The sequence below is a fragment of the Colletotrichum destructivum genome, chromosome 2 (genome assembly GCF_034447905.1).
Source record: "Colletotrichum destructivum chromosome 2, complete sequence".
NCBI lineage: Eukaryota > Fungi > Ascomycota > Sordariomycetes > Glomerellales > Glomerellaceae > Colletotrichum > Colletotrichum destructivum.
Window position 1 is genome coordinate 5,718,119 of NC_085897.1, and position 18,600 is coordinate 5,736,718.

General features: G+C 58.3%; 4 protein-coding genes across 4 annotated transcripts; 3 read left to right on the forward strand and 1 right to left on the reverse strand.

Moving 5' to 3' along the window:
- The first annotated feature begins 2,032 nt into the window (after nt 1-2,032).
- CDEST_03951 (Putative glycosyl transferase, family 20, HAD-superfamily hydrolase, subfamily IIB, HAD superfamily) lies at nt 2,033-6,530 on the forward strand. The gene is made up of 3 exons (XM_062920110.1): nt 2,033-3,336; nt 3,620-5,561; nt 5,657-6,530. Exons 1-3 carry the CDS (start codon nt 2,644-2,646, stop codon nt 6,202-6,204), a joined length of 3,183 nt encoding a protein of 1,060 aa, XP_062776161.1. The 5' UTR covers nt 2,033-2,643; the 3' UTR covers nt 6,205-6,530.
- Nucleotides 6,531-7,447: 917 nt separating this feature from the next.
- Nucleotides 7,448-10,520, forward strand: CDEST_03952 (Putative peptidase S8/S53 domain, peptidase S8, subtilisin, His-active). Its single transcript, XM_062920111.1, has 6 exons — nt 7,448-7,686; nt 7,745-9,273; nt 9,347-9,550; nt 9,622-9,709; nt 9,778-10,043; nt 10,140-10,520. Exons 1-6 carry the CDS (start codon nt 7,555-7,557, stop codon nt 10,261-10,263), a joined length of 2,343 nt encoding a protein of 780 aa, XP_062776162.1. The 5' UTR covers nt 7,448-7,554; the 3' UTR covers nt 10,264-10,520.
- A 488-nt stretch (nt 10,521-11,008) lies between these two features.
- CDEST_03953 (Putative glycoside hydrolase, family 3, glycoside hydrolase family 3 domain, immunoglobulin) lies at nt 11,009-13,578 on the reverse strand (the record flags this gene model as incomplete). The annotated part of the gene is made up of 3 exons (XM_062920112.1): nt 11,009-12,619; nt 12,645-13,324; nt 13,464-13,578. The coding sequence occupies 3 exons, from the start codon at nt 13,576-13,578 to the stop codon at nt 11,009-11,011; spliced, it is 2,406 nt and encodes an 801-aa protein (XP_062776163.1).
- Nucleotides 13,579-15,109: 1,531 nt separating this feature from the next.
- Nucleotides 15,110-18,357, forward strand: CDEST_03954 (Putative Type 1 protein exporter). The gene is made up of 3 exons (XM_062920113.1): nt 15,110-15,250; nt 15,337-17,459; nt 17,520-18,357. The coding sequence occupies exons 2-3, from the start codon at nt 15,383-15,385 to the stop codon at nt 17,606-17,608; spliced, it is 2,166 nt and encodes a 721-aa protein (XP_062776164.1). The 5' UTR covers nt 15,110-15,250; nt 15,337-15,382; the 3' UTR covers nt 17,609-18,357.
- The last annotated feature ends 243 nt before the right edge of the window (nt 18,358-18,600 follow it).

An 18,600-nucleotide genomic window follows, 5' to 3' on the forward strand; every position in this document is an offset into this window, starting at 1 on the left:
GGCATATAATTGCCTCGAATTACGTCAGGTGGGTCGGACTTTTTCCCGCAGTTTGCGACGGTCACAATCACATACAACATGCCATGCCCCCTTTTCGTTCTGATTCGAGTTTGCGGTCCGATTGATTTTTCGGGTGGTTTTTTGGTTTGTTTTTTTAACCGTCCCCCGTCGTCCCAGCGTCATCCCGGATTTGGAAAATGGCTTCCAGCAGCGCGGAGGGACACTATCGAACGCGCTGGCTGCAGGTGGCCGTGTGTGTCTTTCTTTGTCAAGCGGCGCTGAAGACACTGAAGACGGTCACAGCCCACTACGCCACGGCGAGTGCTTGGCTTCGGTGGCTTTGTTTTGTTGTCAACACTTGCATATCGAGATGCCCAGCCTTCTTTGCGTCAAGGGCGTGTAAGAGGGTAAGATACTTGCGACGAGACCGAAGAGAGGAGGGAGGAAAACACGCAAATGCCTCACATGGGAATTTGGGGAATTTGTCAGATTTTCTCCCTTTCTCTCTCTGTTCTCTGCGCCTTTTCCGCAACTTGCATTGCATCACAAAGACATCATAGGGTACACGGGGACGACAGCAAACGACAGAGAGCACAGGGCAGGGAGCAGACCGAGAGACAGAGAGAGAGACAAGAAGGCGGCATCAAACAGGGGGGTTCCATACCATCCCATCCCATCCCTCAGCAGAGCAGCTCCCGGCGCTCTACCTCCGGCTAGACCAGACCAGGAACTGTCGAGGAGAAGGTCGAGAAGCGTCCCAGGATCCCAGCAGCCTAGGAGCCTAGGACGGCATTTCCATTGGATCTTTTGGAGCTTGACAGGGCCAAGCGACAAGGTAGCCCCCCCCCCCCCTTTTTGGGCCAATCTCGTGTCGAGCAATTCGTCCCGTCCGAACCAGGGGTAAAGAGAGAGGGGTTGGCCGTAAACTTGGAAGAGGTCTCGAGCTTGTACCGAATCAAGTGGGCATACCTGCGTCATAAGTATCGCCACGCTTTGGAGAAGTCGATGGAATACACCGAGAATACCTCCTGGAGACTCGCCGAATACCTGGAACAAGAACCCCCCCCACACCCGTTATGCCAATGACCCCGCCAGGAAGACAGAAGAGAAGAGAGAGAGAGAAAGAGAGAAAGAGAGAGCGTGCGACAGAGAGGGCTGGATAGGGCCCAGAGTTTCCAGCACGTTCCCCTTCCCCTTCTGCCCCTCCATCGGCACCAAGAGAGCACTAGGGTCCAGTCTCTGGGAACAGACGGTACGGCAGCTGCAGCGAGCGACATACCGGTGACATGTGCCTCTGCCCGCCGCCAGTTGGTCTGTCCTGTCAGTTAGTTGGCTTAGTCTCGGGGCATTATCGAGGCTGTCAAGGCTAATCTAGAGCATCGTGTCTTCACGCCACGGCGTCGAATGGGCTGGCTCATCAACAGCACTTGAAGCGTTTCTCGCTCTCTGCTCATCTTCCTCTCTCTCTCCCTCTCTCTTTCTAGTTCCCACGAGTTGATGGGATCCGTCACATCGACAGAAGAGAAGGAAAAAAAAAGCAATCCCTGCAGCGTCGGTGTACAAGCAACTACCAAGCAATACAACGACCATTGGCAACCCCCACCGGAAACCTCAATCAGCAAGGCTCGTGTCGCTGCTGCAGCAATTCTGGAGACTCTGGAGTCTGGCCGCCCCCATCCCCTCCACCCCTCCTCCAGACAGCAGGATAGGAGCAAATCGTCCTGAGATTGGCATGTATCTTTTCGCTGGGAACACCACCAAAAGGGTACTTTGATAACACGCACTGAGACGAGACGACAGCGGACTCGAGCGTCTCATTGCATCGCAACACCATCAGCGCAGCACAGCACAGGAGCTACCGCAGGATCTCCAAGACAACGGGTCTGGCATTTGTGTTCTGTCGTACCGTTGGTCCTTGTTCTGTTTCTATTACTACAGGCGGTACGGATACAGAGACGGAGACTGAGAGACAGGACTGGACGACAGAGGCAAAACATCCTGGAGCAGCCGGGCCCCTGGACGTCGGACCCCTCCACCCCCCGTCACTGTGAACTCACTCACCTCACCGTCAAATGTCATCGCCTCGATTGCCTCTTCTTCCTGTTGGAGCTGTGCGAGTTCTGAAGTGAAGCCTAGCCCGAAGTGTTGGGTTCTTCAAGTGTCATATCCTCCCCCGCTGCTCTTGCCGTCGTCTCTTTGTTTCCTCTTCCTCGTTTTCTTCTCTCCAAGCGGTGTCGAGTCCGTCTGTGTGTGCTTGGTGTCTGTTCCGTGTTCTTCCCTCTTGCAAGTCGGCATCACCACCAGCGATAGCACGCCCACCTTCCACCTTCACCCTCACTTCACCCTCATCCATACTCTTACACTTTCACCTTCACTCTTACTCTCACTCTTACTCTTACTTTTACTCTCACTCTCACTCTCACTCTCACTCTCTCGTCAGGATCAAAACATCTGCATCCTTCGTCCTCTTCCCGATTTCTTCTCTCCTCCATCCTCCTCCCCATCTTCCATCTTCCACCTCCCATCCTCGCCCATCCCACCATCCCACCCCCCGCCGCCCCCCCCCTGTTCCCTGCGACCGCCGCTAGTCCCAACTCTACCACCAGTTCCCCCTCGGGCCGCCAGAGAATAACACGAGTCATCATGGAGCAGCAACAGCAGCAACAGCAGCAGCAGCAGCTGCAGCACCACCACCACCCCCACGACCAACAGGATCAAAAAGAACGGCCGGCCGAGCTGAGCCGCGGGGTTTCTTCTACGGCTTCTTCTCCCACAACGTCAACGATCCCCAAGCATCTCAGCCATACCGCCGTCAATCCCGCGCCCATCAACCCCGCGAACCCCGTGCTTAGAAGCATCGCCCTCTCGGACGCCGTCACGCCGGGAATCCACCAACACACGTACGTCTCGGGTGACAGTTCGCGGGCGCAGTCGCCCAGCTATTTCCCGCGAAGCGACGCCGCCGCCGAAGGGCCGAGCTACTTTTCCCTTTCCGACCGCCGACGAGATCCCCCATCTCAATCTCAATCTGAATCTCAACCTCAACCTCCCCATTCTCTTCCTCTGTCTTCTCAGCAACAACAACAGCAACACCGATACCCACAACCGCCAAACTCCATCGACATCAATTCTTCCTCCTCCAAGCACCTCCCGCAGTCCCCCGGCCCCCTCACCGGCCGCGACATCCTTAAGCGCATGACGCTCGCAGCCATGGGTCGCCGCGAGTCCCTGTCGCACATCCGCGCCGCCAACCCGGATCTGCAGCTGAGCGGTAACATCATCTCGGCCACCTTCAACATCCCGCACTCGCTCAAGTATCGCAAGGGATCCGACTGGGTACGTTCGGCCATCCATCCTCAATCCCGCATGGGGTCCTTGGAATCGCTTCCTCTCCTCGACTCCCTGTTTCCCAATCCCCTTCCCTCAATCCCCTTTCTCCTAACTCTCGCCCCCCCTCCTTCTCAACCCCTCCTTCTCAACCCCCCCCCCCCCCCCCCCCACCCCCTTCCATCGCGTCTCCAAATCCCTCTTGCGTCACGCTATACAGCATCTCTCGTCGCGATACACACACACCTACACACACACCGTCTATGAACCCCCCGCTGACCTCATATGACAGGAATTGAAACCCCGTCGCGGCCAGTCGGCCCTCTTCGACTCCTTCGCCTACCTCTCGTCGGACGAAACGCCGTGGAACCACACCGTCGTCGCCTGGACCGGCGAGATCGATACCCCCAAAGACGTCCTCTCGCCCCCCGACACGCCGCCCGCGACCACCGTCCACTTCTCCTCCCTCAACACCCTCTCGGCCCCGATCCCCATTGACGGCGATGCGCGTCTGCCCACGCCGCCCCCGAGCGAGGGTCTCTGGCTGCCCCGCGAAGACCAGGCCCGCCTCGAGGCCCAGCTGGCCCACAGCAAGACCATCAAGACGGTGCCCGTCTGGCTCTGCGACGACAACGAACAGCAGGAGGAGGGCATCCTGCTCAAGGACCAGAGCCGGTGGCGCCGCTACGCCGAGCACGACCTCTACACCCTCTTCCACTACAAGCAGCACGAGCCGACCGACGGCCGCAAGGAGCGTCTGCAGTGGGCCGACTACTACCGCATGAACCAAAAGTTCGCCAACCGCATCATCGAGCTCTACAAGCCCGGCGACATCGTCGTCGTCCACGACTACTACCTCATGCTGCTGCCCAGCATGCTGCGCCAGCGCGTCCCCAACATGAACATCTCCTTCTTCCTGCACTCGCCCTTCCCGAGTTCCGAGTTCCTGCGCTGCCTGCCTCGCCGCAAGGAGGTGCTCGAGGGCGTCCTGGGCTCCAACCTCGTCGGCTTCCAGTCCTACAGCTACTCGCGCCACTTCTCCAGCTGCTGCACCCGCGTCCTCGGCTTCCCCTCGGACAGCGGCGGCGTCGACGCCTACGGCGCCCGCGTCCAGGTTGGCGTCTTCCCCATCGGCATCAACGCCGACAAGTGCGAGATGTACGCCTGGACCGACGCCGTCACGGAAAAGTACGACGCCCTCAAGAAGCTCTACGCCGGCAAGAAGATCATTGTCGGCCGCGACCGCCTCGACTCGGTCCGCGGTGTCGCCCAGAAGCTGCAGGCCTTTGAGCGCTTCCTCGAAATGTACCCCGACTGGCGCGAGAAGGTGGTGCTGATCCAGGTCACGTCGCCCACGAGCATCGAGGAGGAGAAGGACGACGACCCCGAGAGCCGCATCGCCACGCGCGTCAACGAGCTCGTCATGCGCATCAACGGCATGTACGGCAGCCTCGGCTTCTCCCCCGTCCAGCACTACCCCCAGTACCTCAGCCAGGACGAGTACTTTGCCCTGCTGCGCGCCGCCGACATTGGCCTCATCACCTCGGTCCGCGACGGCATGAACACGACGAGCATGGAGTACGTCATCTGCCAGCGCGAGGGCCACGGGCCCCTCATCCTGTCCGAGTTCAGCGGCACCGCCGGCTCCCTCAAGGACGCCATCCACATCAACCCCTGGGACCTCTCGGGCGTCGCCGTCGAGATCAACAACGCCCTCACCATGTCCCCCGAGAAGCGCATGGCCATGCAGACGAGCCTCTACAACCACGTCACCACGCGCAACGTCCAGAGCTGGATCGACCACTTTGTCCGCAAGCACGTCCACGTCCTCGGCACCCAGAAGAACGCCCACGCCACGCCCCTTTTGGACCGCGCCCTCATGCTCAAGACGTACCGCGACGCCGGCAAGCGCCTCTTCATGTTCGACTACGACGGCACCCTCACCCCCATTGTCCGCGAGCCCAGCGCCGCCGTGCCCTCGGAGCGCGTCCTGCAGACGCTCAAGGCCCTCGCCAGCGACGAGAGGAACGCCGTCTGGATCATCTCGGGCCGCGACCAGGAGTTCCTGCAGCAGCACCTCGGCCACATCCCCGGCATCGGCTTCAGCGCCGAGCACGGCAGCTTCATGAAGAACCCGGGCTCCGACGAATGGGTCAACCTTGCCGACGAGTTCGACATGGGCTGGCAGGCCGAGGTCATGACCGTCTTCCAGTCCTTTACGGACCGCGTCCCGGGTGAGTTTCATTTCCAATATATATATATACACTTAACCATGTTTTCCATTCACGTAACGTAAGGGGGGACTCTCGCTGACTTCTACCACCAACAGGCTCTTTTGTTGAGCGCAAGCGATGCGCCCTGACGTGGCACTACCGACTGGCCGATCCCGAGCAGGGCATGCACATGGCGCGCGAGTGCCACAAGGAGCTCCAGGCCACCGTGGCCCAGAAATGGGATGTCGAGGTCATGGAGGGCAAGGCCAACCTCGAGGTCAGGCCGACCTTCATCAACAAGGGCGAGATCGCCAAGCGGCTTGTCCACACGTACAACTCGGCGCCCGCGTCGGAGAAGCACCCCGGCCGCGTCGAGTTTGTGCTCTGCCTGGGCGACGACTTCACCGACGAGGACATGTTCCGCGCCCTCAACGGCCTGTCGGGCAACGAGGTGGACAACGAGCACATTTTCACCGTCACGGTCGGTGCGAGCACCAAGGTCACGCTGGCCAGGTGGCACTTGCTGGAGCCCGAGGACGTTGTCGAATGCGTCGCGCTGCTCGTCGGTGTCGGTCTCGGCGGCGAGAGCTCTGAGCATTTTGGCCAGGTCAACCTCGCCGCTCTGAGCACGGTCGAGGGACACATCCCCGACTCGGAGAAGTGAAGTGACTCGGAGCAGACGAGAGCAGATCTAAGCAAGTTGTGATGGAGAGGGGGATAGGGAAATCACACAGCCGGGAGTATGGGCAGAAAGGGCATTTGTTTTTGTTTTTTTCTTTTTCTTTTTCTTGTTTTGTGAACTCTGTTACTCAAGCCGTCTGTTTTTTCCCCCTTCGAGTGTTCCACGGGTTTGACAGTCCGTCGTCGAGCAAAGGGCAGTTGACACACACGAGGCATGATGCATAGCGGGATGGCCCGAAGACATATATTGGCCTAGATGCATATAGACTACTACTTATTACTCTTATTTCCACTACAACATATGGCCACGAACCTACTGCTGGCCACGCGACAGTGGCCATTCCCCCTTCTCACATGCTGATTGATACGGATCTGGAAAGAAAACCTAAAAAAGAGGCCTACACTCACAGAGACGAAGCGGCGTGACCCAGAAAAGAAGGTCACATCCGCTGCGGCTGTGCTGCTGATCGTCGGATCGACACGACGGTCCCTGACCCTGACGAATGCCGTCCCCTCCGGCTGAATGACCGAAACTCAAATCGGAAATGCCCCTTTCTTTACCGCTTGCTGGCCACCGGGAATCATGGGATGGAAAAGGGTAACCTGATCGTGGGAGAGGGAGGATGAATTGAGAGAACGCAATGAACACCAGCCGATGGAGTGACCGACCTTACTGACTCTTTCTTACTCGTGTCCCATACTCAGACTCACGAGCACGTTTGCGCAGGTTCAAGATCCCAGTCATGTGGATCTCTTGGCGAGCGCGACGAGTGTGAGTGTGCGTGTTAGTTGCTCTCTCTCACAACTCACGAGCGAGTATGGATGGCTGAGAAGGAAATAGACTTATATCGACGTTTGTTTGCCAGTAGCAAGTGAGTCTCTGTATGGTTCCCTCAGTCAGGCGAGGCGGGAGGGCGGTTCCAGCGCCAAAAGACACGAAACAGAGTCGCCCGACTCCGAGACTCAACTCTCGTTATCGCCATAGCTCGTTCGGCCTTGGCTCATCCCCCCCCCCCCCCCCGAAAAAAAGGCGGACCGGACCCAGAACCCTTTTTGACCTCCCTCTCCGGGGTTGGATCGTCTGCAAGGGCGAGCAGGTTGGGACCCCTTGTCCGCACGACGCTGCGGGGCAATAGATTGCGACGCCGGGGGGGACGACGACTTGCGCCTTGAAGACGAGGATTGATGTGCCCTGGTTGTTATAAGACTAGTGATTCACGCCACGCGCTCTGTGAAAGGCACCATGGCATTCATTCTTGTCAGTTGAGCCCGAGAGACAAAGTGTGAGACTGAGACTGAGACTGATAGAGCGAGAGTGAGAGTAAGAGCCACGATGCGTTTCTCTCATCTATTGCCCGCCCTGGCCCTCGTCGCCCTCGGCGCCGCGCAAGAGAACGTCGATCAACCGACTGAGGAGGTTGAGGTTGAGGTCGAGGCCAAACGCTTCATCATCGAGTTCGCCAGCGTAAGTCGTCTCCCCCCCCCCTCTGTGATGGTCGACTCTGTCCAACCGCTGCATCCAGGGCGTTCACGCAAAGGTCAAACGCGACGAGCTCTCATCCGAAGAGGGCATCACCGTCCTCAAAACGTTCGAGTCCGCCGTTTTTTCCGGCGCGAGCCTCGAGACGGACAACCACAACCTCGACACCCTCCGCGTCCTCCCCGACGTCGTCGGCGTCTGGCCGAACAGCAAGGCCAGGCTGATTGCCCCCGTCAAGCGACAGGTCGACGTCGACGCCGACGCTGCCGGCGCGCATGCCGTGCACTGGGCTACCGGCGTCGACGAGATCCACAAGGAAGGCATCCTCGGCGAGGGCGTCAAGGTCGGCATCGTCGACTCGGGCGTGTGGTACAAGCACGCCGCCCTAGGCGGCGGCTTCGGTCCGGGATTCAAAGTCGTCGGCGGCTGGGACTTTGTCGGCGACGGATGGCAAGCCGGGACGGCCAAGAAGCCAGACGCCGACCCCGCAGACGAGCAAGGTCACGGCACGCACGTCGCGGGCATCCTGGCCGGGGAGTCCTCGACCGGGTGGACGGGCGTGGCGCCCAAGGCGAGCCTGTACGCGTACAAGGTCTTTGGGCCGGGCGACGGGACGGACCAGGCGACAATCATAGACGCGTTCCTGCGGGCCTACGACGACGGCATGGACATCATCACGGCCAGCATCGGCGCCCGCGGCGGGTTCGCCAACAACGCCTGGGCCGTCGTGGCGAGCCGCATCGCTGCGCAGGGCGTCGTCGTCACCATCGGCGCCGGGAACTCGGGTAACGGCGGGCCGTACTACGGCGGCACCGGCAGCTCCGGCGAGAACGTCCTCAGCGTTGCGAGTGCCGAGGTCAAGAGGGGCGGCGGCGGCGGCGGCGGCGGCGGCGGCAACGGGACGGCGGCGGCAGGGGATGACGTGCTTCGGCCGTCGTACTTCACGAGCTGGGGTGGCCTCTACGACCTGTCGGTGAAGCCCGACATCACGGCACCCGGGACGGACGTGTTCAGCACCTGGCCGGGGGGCGACGACAACCAGTTCGTCCTGCTGAGCGGCACCAGCATGGCGACGCCGTACATTGCCGGAGTGGCGGCGCTGTACATCTCCAAGCACGGCGGGAGGGCCGCCCACGGAAAAGACTTCGCCAAGGACCTCAGCATGCGCGTCATCTCTTCCGGCGCGTCGCTGCCGTGGCTGCTATACAGCGGCGAGGCGGACCCGGCGTTCCGGGCGCCGTCGCAGCAAGTCGGCGGAGGCCTCGTCGACGCGAAAAAGGTCGTCGGGTACGCCACCAGCCTGGAGCTCCGGCGGTTCGGGCTGAACGACACGCTGCACTTCCGGGCAGACCAGGGAATCGCGGTGAGGAACACGGGCAAGGACAGGGTGAGGTACAGCTTCGAGGTCGAGAGCTGGGCCGGGGTGGAGATGCTCAGGGCGTACGACGCGCGGGATCCGGGGGAGACGCCGAGGATCAGATATCGTCCCGAGGTCGTGCCGTCCAACATCTCGGTCAGCGTTGGGTTGCCGGGAGGGTTCGAGCTGGGGCCCGGGGAGGAGAGGAAGGCCAAGTGAGTCCGATGACGCTTTCAACAACATGGGTGGAGATTCGGGGGAGGGGAGTGAGTTGCTGACGGTTGGCAGATTCGTGTTCGAGATTCCCCAGGGCGTCAACCAGACCGCTCTTCCGGCCTACGGCGGTCGTGTTCTCGTCAAAGGCAGCAACGGCGAGGTCGTCGGCGTGCCGTTCCAAGGACTGGCGTTCGATCTGAAGCAGCAGATGCAGAACCCGTTCCACGGGACGTATCCGTGGCTGAGGTCGTCGACCGCTTACAGCAACAAGACGACGTGGGTTTACCTTTCTCATCATCAACAATTGAGATGATGAATGTGATTTGCTAATCAATCTTGGGGAATAGCTTCACGTTCGACCTCAGCACCGCCGCGCAGGACTTCCCCAAGATCTTTATGAAGATCAAGTGGGGATCGAGAGAGGTCCGCTGGGATGTACGTTCCGTGTCTTCTGACGCCCCCTTTCAACCGTATGGAACATGTCAGCTCACTCACGACTCTAGATCTACGAGTCCGGCTTCGACGAGAAGCGAGACTGGGAATACCCCCCCGTTCCCGGCCGCCGCGGCTACATCGGCTCGGCCACGTCCTGGTCCGGCGCCGGCAGCTCCTCGACCTTCAACCCGGCGCGCCACAACGCCAGCGACCTCTTCACGCTGCCCGTGACTGATGTCGCGAGAAACGCCTTGACGACGGGCGGGTTCACGACCAGTTATTGGTGGTTTGGCCGGTTGGCGGACGGGACCCTGGTTGGGCCGGGCAAGTACACGTGAGTTTACTCTCTCGAGAGAGGCCGTTGCGAGACACTCTTCTTCTTCTTCTTCTTTCGTATACGAGACATGAGCTGACTCTCTTGGTCATCTAGTATGAGATTCGCCGTCCTGGTGCCGTTTGCCAACCCCGAGAACGCAAACAGTTGGAAGGGGTTGACGACGGAGTTTACCATCTTGCCGAAGCCTGGAAACAGCACCATCACGAAAAGGTGGTAGTAAATGGAATGATGCCAAAAAAGGGTACTGTTCCTCAGGGACGGGAAGCAGAACGTCTTGTTGCATAACACGGCTTGCCTCATATGATGGTTCTTGCTGCTTCCACATAGAAATCAACAGTTCGTTCAATGCAAAGCTGGTCATCTTTTGTTGATCATCTCCCGCCGAACTGCTTACCCCTCAAAGTATACATACTTGCACGTCGACTCTGAATGGCCTGCCTTGAAGGCTCTGTGGGGTCTCAAACTTGTGTTCTTGGCCTCAACTTGGTTCTTGGTTAATTCTGGAATGATACCAGTATGATTTTGGGAAGCGATGCAAACCGCGCAGCTACTGATGAGACTGATTTTGGAGTGACCTGTTCGCAAGCACGTAAGATACATTCTCCAAGTTTAAATTTATCCCATACGGGAGATGGGCCCGGTTGCAGCGAAGGAACAAGTACAAGGTCAAATATCCACGCCCGGATCCATTCCGAGGATTAGATTTGTTGTAGGAGTTTAGTGTGTAGAACATGTAGCGTCACATGTGTAAATTGGATTCGCATCCACTAATTAGTGAGTTGTTTACTTGAATGAAAGAGTCATGTTTATTTGATGCTGGTTGACAACAAAGTGCAAACGAACCAAGATAAACCGAAGAGGATCTAATGTCTATTCTAGTCTATAACATAACTGGCCGAGTCGAAATTGGGACCACTGTAATTCCTGGGAAGCAAGTATATACAAAGAAACTTCTTCATCCCTCAGATGGTAATGTCTGCGACAGCGCGGATATCACGCGAGCTGGCACCAACGGAGAAGGTGTACTTTCCTCTGGCAACAGCCCACTTCTGCGCGGCCGTGTCCCAGTAGCTGACATCGCGTCTGCGGAGGCTGAAAGTGACGTCGCCGGCGGCACCGGGCTTCAGGTCGATCTTCTCGAACCCGCGAAGGACGCGAGGGGGTTGGGCGGCCTCGGCAGGGAAGCTGACGTAGAGCTGGGCGACCTCGGCGCCCTGGACGCCGCCGTCGTTCCTAACGTTGGCCTTGACGCTAATGATCTCCTCCCACAAGTCTTCCTGGCCGCCGGGGACCAGAGCACCGCCGGGGTACTTGGAGTCGGCCGCTGTCTGGTTGGTGACCTTGGCGTCGACCTTGCCGTAGGAGAAGGAGGTGTAGCTGAGGCCATGGCCGAAGGGGTAGCGAACGGTCCTGTTCTTGGCGTCGAAGTAGCGGTAGTCGATGAAGACGCCCTCGGTGAAGTCGCACTGCTCGGTGTAGCAGATGGAGACGGGGTAGTCGTCGGCGCTCTTGGCAATGGTGTGGGAGAGCTTGCCGCTGGGGTTGACGTCGCCGTACAGGACGTCGGCGATGGCGTTGCCGCTCTCCTGGCCGAGGAGGCCGGAGTACAGCACGGCGGTGATGTTCTCGTTCTCGATCCAGGCGTCGAGGACACGGGGGCCGGCTGTGTTGACGACGACGACGGTGTTGTTGCAGTTCGAGGCGACGGAGGTGACCATGGCGTCCTGCTCGTCGTCGTACAGCAAGCTGCGGTCGGCGCCCTCGCCGGAGTAGGAGTTGATGAAAGCGATGCAGACTTGCGAGTTCTCGGCGTAGTTGGTGAACGAAGGGGTCATGGCAGTGCCCTGTCCCAGGTTTCCGAGACCGCCGCCGCCACCACCACCACCACCGCCGCCGGTCATTCCGCCACCGGTGCTGTTACCACCAACGCTACCACCCATACCGCCTCCAGTGCTGTTTCCGGACATACCATCGGGAGGGCTGCCGCCTCCGCCGCCACCGGACATGCCGCCGCCGCCAGACGATGAAGAGGTGTAGGTGTTGTTCAAGAGCCACCAGATCATGCTGTTGTCCTCGATGGCGCGGGACGTGATGGCCTGGAAAGGGGTGACCAGGTAGGGCAGAGAGAGCTGGCCGGAACCGGTTCCGCTGGCAAGATGACCTTGGTAGACGTCGCTGTCGGTTCCCTGAACACTGAAGGGCTGATTGGGACCGGCAAGGGCGGGGCCGGCGTGAGCGCCGAAGAGAGAGATGGTTCGAGGCCTCTGCAGGGGGAGCCCAAGACCGGAAACGTTGGAGTTCTTGAGCAGGACGATGGACTCGCCGGCGACCTGGCGGATGAGCTTAGAATGGTTGCCGCGGACGTCGCGGTACTCGGTGGTGGCGGCCTTGGAGGGCTGCTTGCCGTCGTCGAGGCCGACGTGGTAGTAGCCGATGACGTTGCGGACGGCCATGTCGTCAAGGCGCTCCTGGGTGAAGCTGCCGTTGCTGATGCCGGCGTTGAGGATGTCCTCTGTCCAGTAGTTGCTGGAGCCGTAGTCGAGGCCGGCGTTGGCGGAGCCGTAGGACGTGGTCTGGGAGTTGACGTCGGGGAAGAACGAGGCCCAGGAAGCCCATCTCCTTCTTGAGGAGGGCGCTGACGAGGTTGTTGTTCTCGCACGAGAGGGTCCCGTTGACGCGGGTCATGCCGCACATGACAGCCATCATGCCGGCCTGGACGCCGTCGGCGAAGGGCCAGGAGTACAGCTCGTGGATCGTCTTGTCGTCGGCGTTGGAGGAGTAGACGTTGGACGTGGTCGCGGAAATGCCCGAGGACCGGTTCGTCTCCTGCTCGTTGAGGAGGAAGTGGCGGCCACCGGCGATGACGCCGGCAGAGTTCATACCGGAGATGGCCTTACCCATGGCGATGCCCGTGAGGTAGGGGTCGGCGCCGAAAGTCTCGGGAGTTCGTCCACCGTACGGGGTCCGGCCGAGGGGACCGGCCTCGGGTCCGTTGATGAGGTTGTAGCCCATGCCGTAGAACTCGTCACCGACGGCCTTGAACTGCTGCTCGATGAGCTCGCGGTTCCAGCTCATGGTCAGGGCATTGGCCATGGTGAAGCCGGAGACGTAGAACTGGTAGTTGATGCCGGACACGCCATCCTTGTTGTTCAGAGCCGTCCAGGTGGCGTTGCCGGTGACGCTCTGCCCGGTGATGATGGACACCTTCTGGGCGTTGTCGAGGGTTGCGACGAAGGACTTGGCCTTTTGGTAGGCGGCATCGTAGCGGCCGAGAGAGACTGCGGAAAGGAGTTAGTCGAAGCACGTAAACCGATTCCTTGATGTTGTTTAATGCTGCTATGTTCTCTTGTCGGGGGCGAAGGACGCCAACTAAAGAAGCCCGTGTAGGCGACAAGGGGCATTGGTACTACTACATACCGTACCCATCAGAGAGAATAGCGTTGGTTGAGGAAGAGGAAGAGTTCGAAGCAGCAGAGGTTGAAGAAACGAAAGACAGCGCGGCGAGGGCGCCGGCAGAAGTTGAAACTCTCATGGGGGGCAAACGAATGTCGTATGTGGGGATAGGAAGAAAAGAGTGAACTAACTGACCGAGTGTTCGTCTGAAGCCTGTCTACTACATCTTGGCGAAACGTCCCATCTTATAACGGTGTGTTTCCCACGTTTCTCAGGAGAGAGCGGTTTTATGCTCCGCCTTTGTCGTTGCGCGGCCGATGGGTCGATATCGCCGAGTCCCGAGTTGACCTTTGTAGTTCGTCGCGATGATGATCCACGTCGAGCCCCATTCTGTCGGCGAACTTCCATCTACAGACTGCCGGCATGTGGGGGATGTTCCCGCAAGGCCGGTACGATCAAAGGCCTTGTTCCACTCGGGCATTTTCCCGTCGGCCTTTCTTTCGATTACCACAAGGGTTATAAACGTCGGGGATAGTCGTTTTCAAAACGGTCAGATAGTATTCATTGAACGAAACTCTTGAAATTTTCAGGAGATTCCTTGAGCAGCCAGGCGTCATGGCACTAAACCGAGTGCTTCCATTGCAAGTTCCTGTCAGCGGGCGGTGGAGGGGAGACGACTTCTCGAGAGTGATACGAAAGGGCAAGTGCAATTAATCAAGGCCTAAAAAAAAAAAGACCCACCTCTGAGCCACGATTTGAAAGGTATCTCGAGAGTCTTTAACGTGGGCCTTCCGGCTATCCGTTGTGTATTGGACGTGGCGGTTCTTTTCTGTCTAGCCCGGAAAACCCGGGACCCATATCGGATTTCCCGGCTACGTGTGAACGACGCGTGGCTGCCCCCATAAATGGGGTCCTGAATCACCTTTATCTCTTGCAAGCCGTAGAAGCCGTTTATTCAACTTGAGAGAGCTTGTGGCCTGGGCCGTGGCGAAATGTTCTGGAAAAGGGGTAACTTTACAATGCATCCCGGAGGCGATCCTGGTGTCTGTGGGCTGAGCACGTGGGCGTGTGAGTGTTTGATTGTGGATGTGCATCACTCTCCAGGTATGTCTTAATCAATTAAATCATTTGCTTGGAAGGACGCAATCAGATCATCTGGTAGTTATGATGATACATAAACAGCAGGCCTTTTGAGAGCTCTACATTTATAACACGAGGCACTCCCAGCAGCGGCAACAATACCCGTTGCCTTTCTCTCGTACATGTTCTCTTAGAGAAAAGTATGCAAGTATGACAGTGGGACACAGTAACGCCAGGTCGATGCATCGTTTCAATCTTGAAATCCCACAAGGCTGGAGTAAATCGTAGATGAATCTTATATGCTACATCTCAGGCATAGCAAGACAGGAAACATGCGTGTTTGCAACAGAGCCCAGTCCGATACGCACTCAGTAGCGTCGGTGACTGTCTTGGTGACAGTCTCGGTGAATTCGGTGAGTTTCGGTGAGAATGCCCCTTATGTAAGGACCGGTTCCCGGTCTTTCGGTGTGAGAACCAATCGGACGGAGGCCCTCAAGGTGTCGGCCCGATCGTGCCTAAGGCCCCCGGCGATTGCATCATTCCGGCCGAGGAGCTCGACTAAGCCGAGCCCGCACGCTTGCGACTTTCCCGCCCCGTTGTGCATCATCACCGCCGCCGCAACCAATCCCACCTACCCTCTGTTCCCCCCCTTCCCCCTTTTCCCTTCTCTTTCTTTCCTGCTCGTGGCCAATCCTGGTCAATTATTCGTCGTCTCAATTCATTTACCTGTGGTAAGCTACCTACCTACCTCGTCTCCATCGAGAGAGAGCTCTCGGCTTGAATGTCCCCGCCGTCGTTGACCGAGAACCCCGCGCAGAATCCACAAAGAAGATGATCGAGCTGCGGCGCAGGGCACGACAACGATGATAATCCGAGCCGTTACCAAGGCTCCCTTGGCCTGCCCCCGGGGCATTACACACATACAGCTCTGCCGCCGGCCGTGGCTCCCCCAGAGCCCGCGAGCCCCGATCCGCATCTTCCAGACGAGCGCGCCCTCGAGACGCGAGCAACCAAAGAACCCCGCCGCGACAACGACGACGACGACGACGACGACGACGACGTCTAGTGATGGAGTCGCCGACAAGACATCGGGGAAGCCGTTCAAGGTAGAGCCCGCAGCAAAGGCCAAGAAACCGGTCGATCCTATGGCCATCCCCGAGAAGAACGCGCAGGAGCAGCGCAAGGCCGACTGGGCAATCATGAAGGAGATGTCGCGGTACCTGTGGCCCAAGGACAGCATAGGCACCAAGTTCCGCGTCGGGTTGGCCGTCTCGTTGCTCGTCGGTGCAAAAGTCCTCAATGTCCAGGTGCCCTTCTACTTCAAGAGCATTGTCGATTCCATGAACATCGACATCGGCGCGACCGGCGGCACGGCGGCAACGATAGCCGGAAGCATGGTTCTGGCATACGGCGCCACGAGGATCGGTGCCACAATCTTCCAGGAGCTTCGCAACGCCGTCTTCGCCTCGGTCGCCCAGAAGGCCATCCGCAGAGTCGCCTGCAACGTCTTTGACCATCTGCTGCGGCTGGACCTCAGCTTCCACCTGTCCAAACAGACGGGAGGTCTGACGAGGGCGATTGATCGCGGAACCAAGGGAATCAGCTTCCTGCTGACGAGCATGGTCATCCACATCCTGCCGACGGCCCTGGAAATCTCCATGGTCTGCAGCATCTTGACCTGGCAGTACGGCGCAAAGTTCGCCGCCATCACCATCCTGACCATGGTCGGCTACACGGCCTTCACCATCTGGACGACAGCCTGGAGGACAAAGTTCAGGAGACAGGCCAACGCCGCCGACAACAAGGCCTCGACCCTCGCCGTGGACTCCCTCATCAACTACGAGGCCGTCAAGTACTTCAACAACGAGAAATTCGAGGTCGCCAGGTACGACAAGGCCTTGCAAGCCTACGAGAAGAGCTCCATCAAAGTCGCCACGTCTCTGGCCCTGCTCAACAGCGGTCAGAACATCATCTTCTCATCCGCCTTGACTGCCATGATGTATCTGGCCGCCGACGGCGTTGCCCACGGCACGCTCAGCGTTGGCGACCTCGTCATGGTCAACCAGCTGGTGTTCCAGCTTTCGGTTCCGCTCAACTTCCTTGGCTCCGTTTACCGCGAGCTCCGTCAGTCGTTGCTTGACATGGAGACCTTGTTCAGCCTGCAAAAGGTCAATGTCTCCATCAAGGATGCGCCTGACGCGAAACCTCTGGCCCTGTCCAAGGGCGGCGAGATCAGATTCGAGAATGTCACGTTCAGCTACCATCCCGATCGCCCCATCCTGCGCAACCTCACGCTCACCATCCCGGCCGGCAAGAAGGTTGCTGTCGTCGGTCCCAGTGGCTGCGGCAAGTCCACCCTTCTCCGCCTGCTCTTCCGTTCCTATGACGCCCAGTCCGGCCGCATCTTCATCGACGACCAGGACATCCGCCAGGTCCAGGTCGACTCGCTCCGCCGGTCCATTGGAGTTGTTCCTCAAGACACTCCCCTTTTCAACGACACCATCGAGCACAACATCCAATACGGTGACATGTCAGCGCCCAAAGAGCGGGTTATTGCCGCCGCCCAGCGCGCACGCATTCATGAGATCATCGAGCGATTCCCCGACGGCTACCAGACCAAGGTCGGAGAGCGAGGCATGATGATCTCTGGCGGTGAGAAGCAACGTCTCGCCGTGAGCAGGCTGCTGCTCAAGGACCCTCCCCTGCTGTTCTTCGACGAGGCGACGAGCGCTTTGGACACCCACACCGAACAGGCCCTCATGCTCAACATCAACAGCATCCTGCGCGAAAAGGCACGCACCAGCGTTTTCGTCGCTCACAGGCTGCGGACCATTTTCGACGCCGACCTCATCATCGTGCTCAAGGAGGGCAACGTTGCCGAGATGGGCACCCACAGAGATCTCATTGACCAGGGCGGGTTGTATGCTGAGCTCTGGAGCGGTAAGTCACTATTGTCACTTCGGTACGGAAGACCCAAGTTTGTACTGACATGCAACTCAGCCCAGGAAACGCTCTTCGACACAGACGGACTGGAGAGAGAGCAGTCGGAAGAGGGCGATGCCGCAGTGAAGCCGCCCACAGCGAAATAAGCACCTCACGTCCAAGAAGTTTTTGAGATATACCACATTATAGATGCGTTTCTGAGTAACGTCCTTGTGCGGTTCTCACTACCAATGCTTGCCCTACCCAGGTTCTGCGGAAACTAATGTCGCCCGCCTCGTTTTTGCTTTCGTAATGTGATGTTAACGCCAAGTAAGCGTTTGCAGACATGAGGAAGCATAAGACTGTGAGAAAGCATTGAAACCACTTATAACTGTATATTACATACATCCCCTTGCAAGTCTAGCCTTCCAGCGGTAGCTACGGGCGAAATAGACTATCGTCGGTTTTCTTCCTCGGAACGCGGCCCCTCGCCGACCTCCTCCGAGGACGAAACGATACCCCTTCCTTCCAACCAGCGATCCTTGCCCTCTCATGATGGAATGGCAAACCGGAGCCTCTTGGGTCCGAAGCCGTCATCCACGTGTCCTTCACGTCTTGAGGTGTGTAAGACGAACCTCTTGTGCTAGGAGATCTGAAGGCCTTGGACACCCATGCGGGAACCAAATCCCACTTGTAGCCGTAGACAAATGCGAGTCCCAGCACACCCAACGTCACCGACAACGCTGAGGTCCAAAAGACTTTTTGGTCCCGGTCGATGTCCCTAATGACAGTGGTGTTTATCCCGAAGAAATTCGTGATGAATGATCTGGTTAGGAGGAAGAGGTCCGGGGTATTAGTAGCAGAGCTGGACTAGCAGATAGGTAATGTTGGCTCTTATAGAGGTGAAAAGAATAGAGTGACAATAGTTGTTAGATTAATTAGGGTAGTAGGAATTAGTTAATCATTATGTGCGTTGTATGTATGTATGTAACTATTGCATTACTCTTGCGCCTAGCCTTACTACCTAACTAGGCCTTTAGTAGCCCCTTTCCTAAGCGCCTTAGGCTACTACAAAGCCTACTGCCTTGGACAAAGCCTACAGTAGGCCCTTTATGGCTACTAAGTAGCTGGCTGTACTAGCTAATAAGTCCTATCTCCA

Excerpts from the sequence above, each read along its gene's own strand:
- CDEST_03951 (XM_062920110.1), top strand. The coding sequence starts at position 2,644 with ATGGAGCAGCAACAGCAGCAACAGCAGCAGCAGCAGCTGCAGCACCAC. Across the intron at positions 3,337-3,619 it reads ATCGCAAGGGATCCGACTGG|GAATTGAAACCCCGTCGCGG; the intron begins GTACGTTCGGCC and ends CTCATATGACAG. Across the intron at positions 5,562-5,656 it reads CTTTACGGACCGCGTCCCGG|GCTCTTTTGTTGAGCGCAAG; the intron begins GTGAGTTTCATT and ends TACCACCAACAG.
- CDEST_03952 (XM_062920111.1), top strand. The coding sequence starts at position 7,555 with ATGCGTTTCTCTCATCTATTGCCCGCCCTGGCCCTCGTCGCCCTCGGC. Across the intron at positions 9,274-9,346 it reads GGGGAGGAGAGGAAGGCCAA|ATTCGTGTTCGAGATTCCCC; the intron begins GTGAGTCCGATG and ends GACGGTTGGCAG. Across the intron at positions 9,551-9,621 it reads GCTTACAGCAACAAGACGAC|CTTCACGTTCGACCTCAGCA; the intron begins GTGGGTTTACCT and ends CTTGGGGAATAG.
- CDEST_03954 (XM_062920113.1), top strand. The coding sequence starts at position 15,383 with ATGATAATCCGAGCCGTTACCAAGGCTCCCTTGGCCTGCCCCCGGGGC. Across the intron at positions 17,460-17,519 it reads GTATGCTGAGCTCTGGAGCG|CCCAGGAAACGCTCTTCGAC; the intron begins GTAAGTCACTAT and ends CATGCAACTCAG.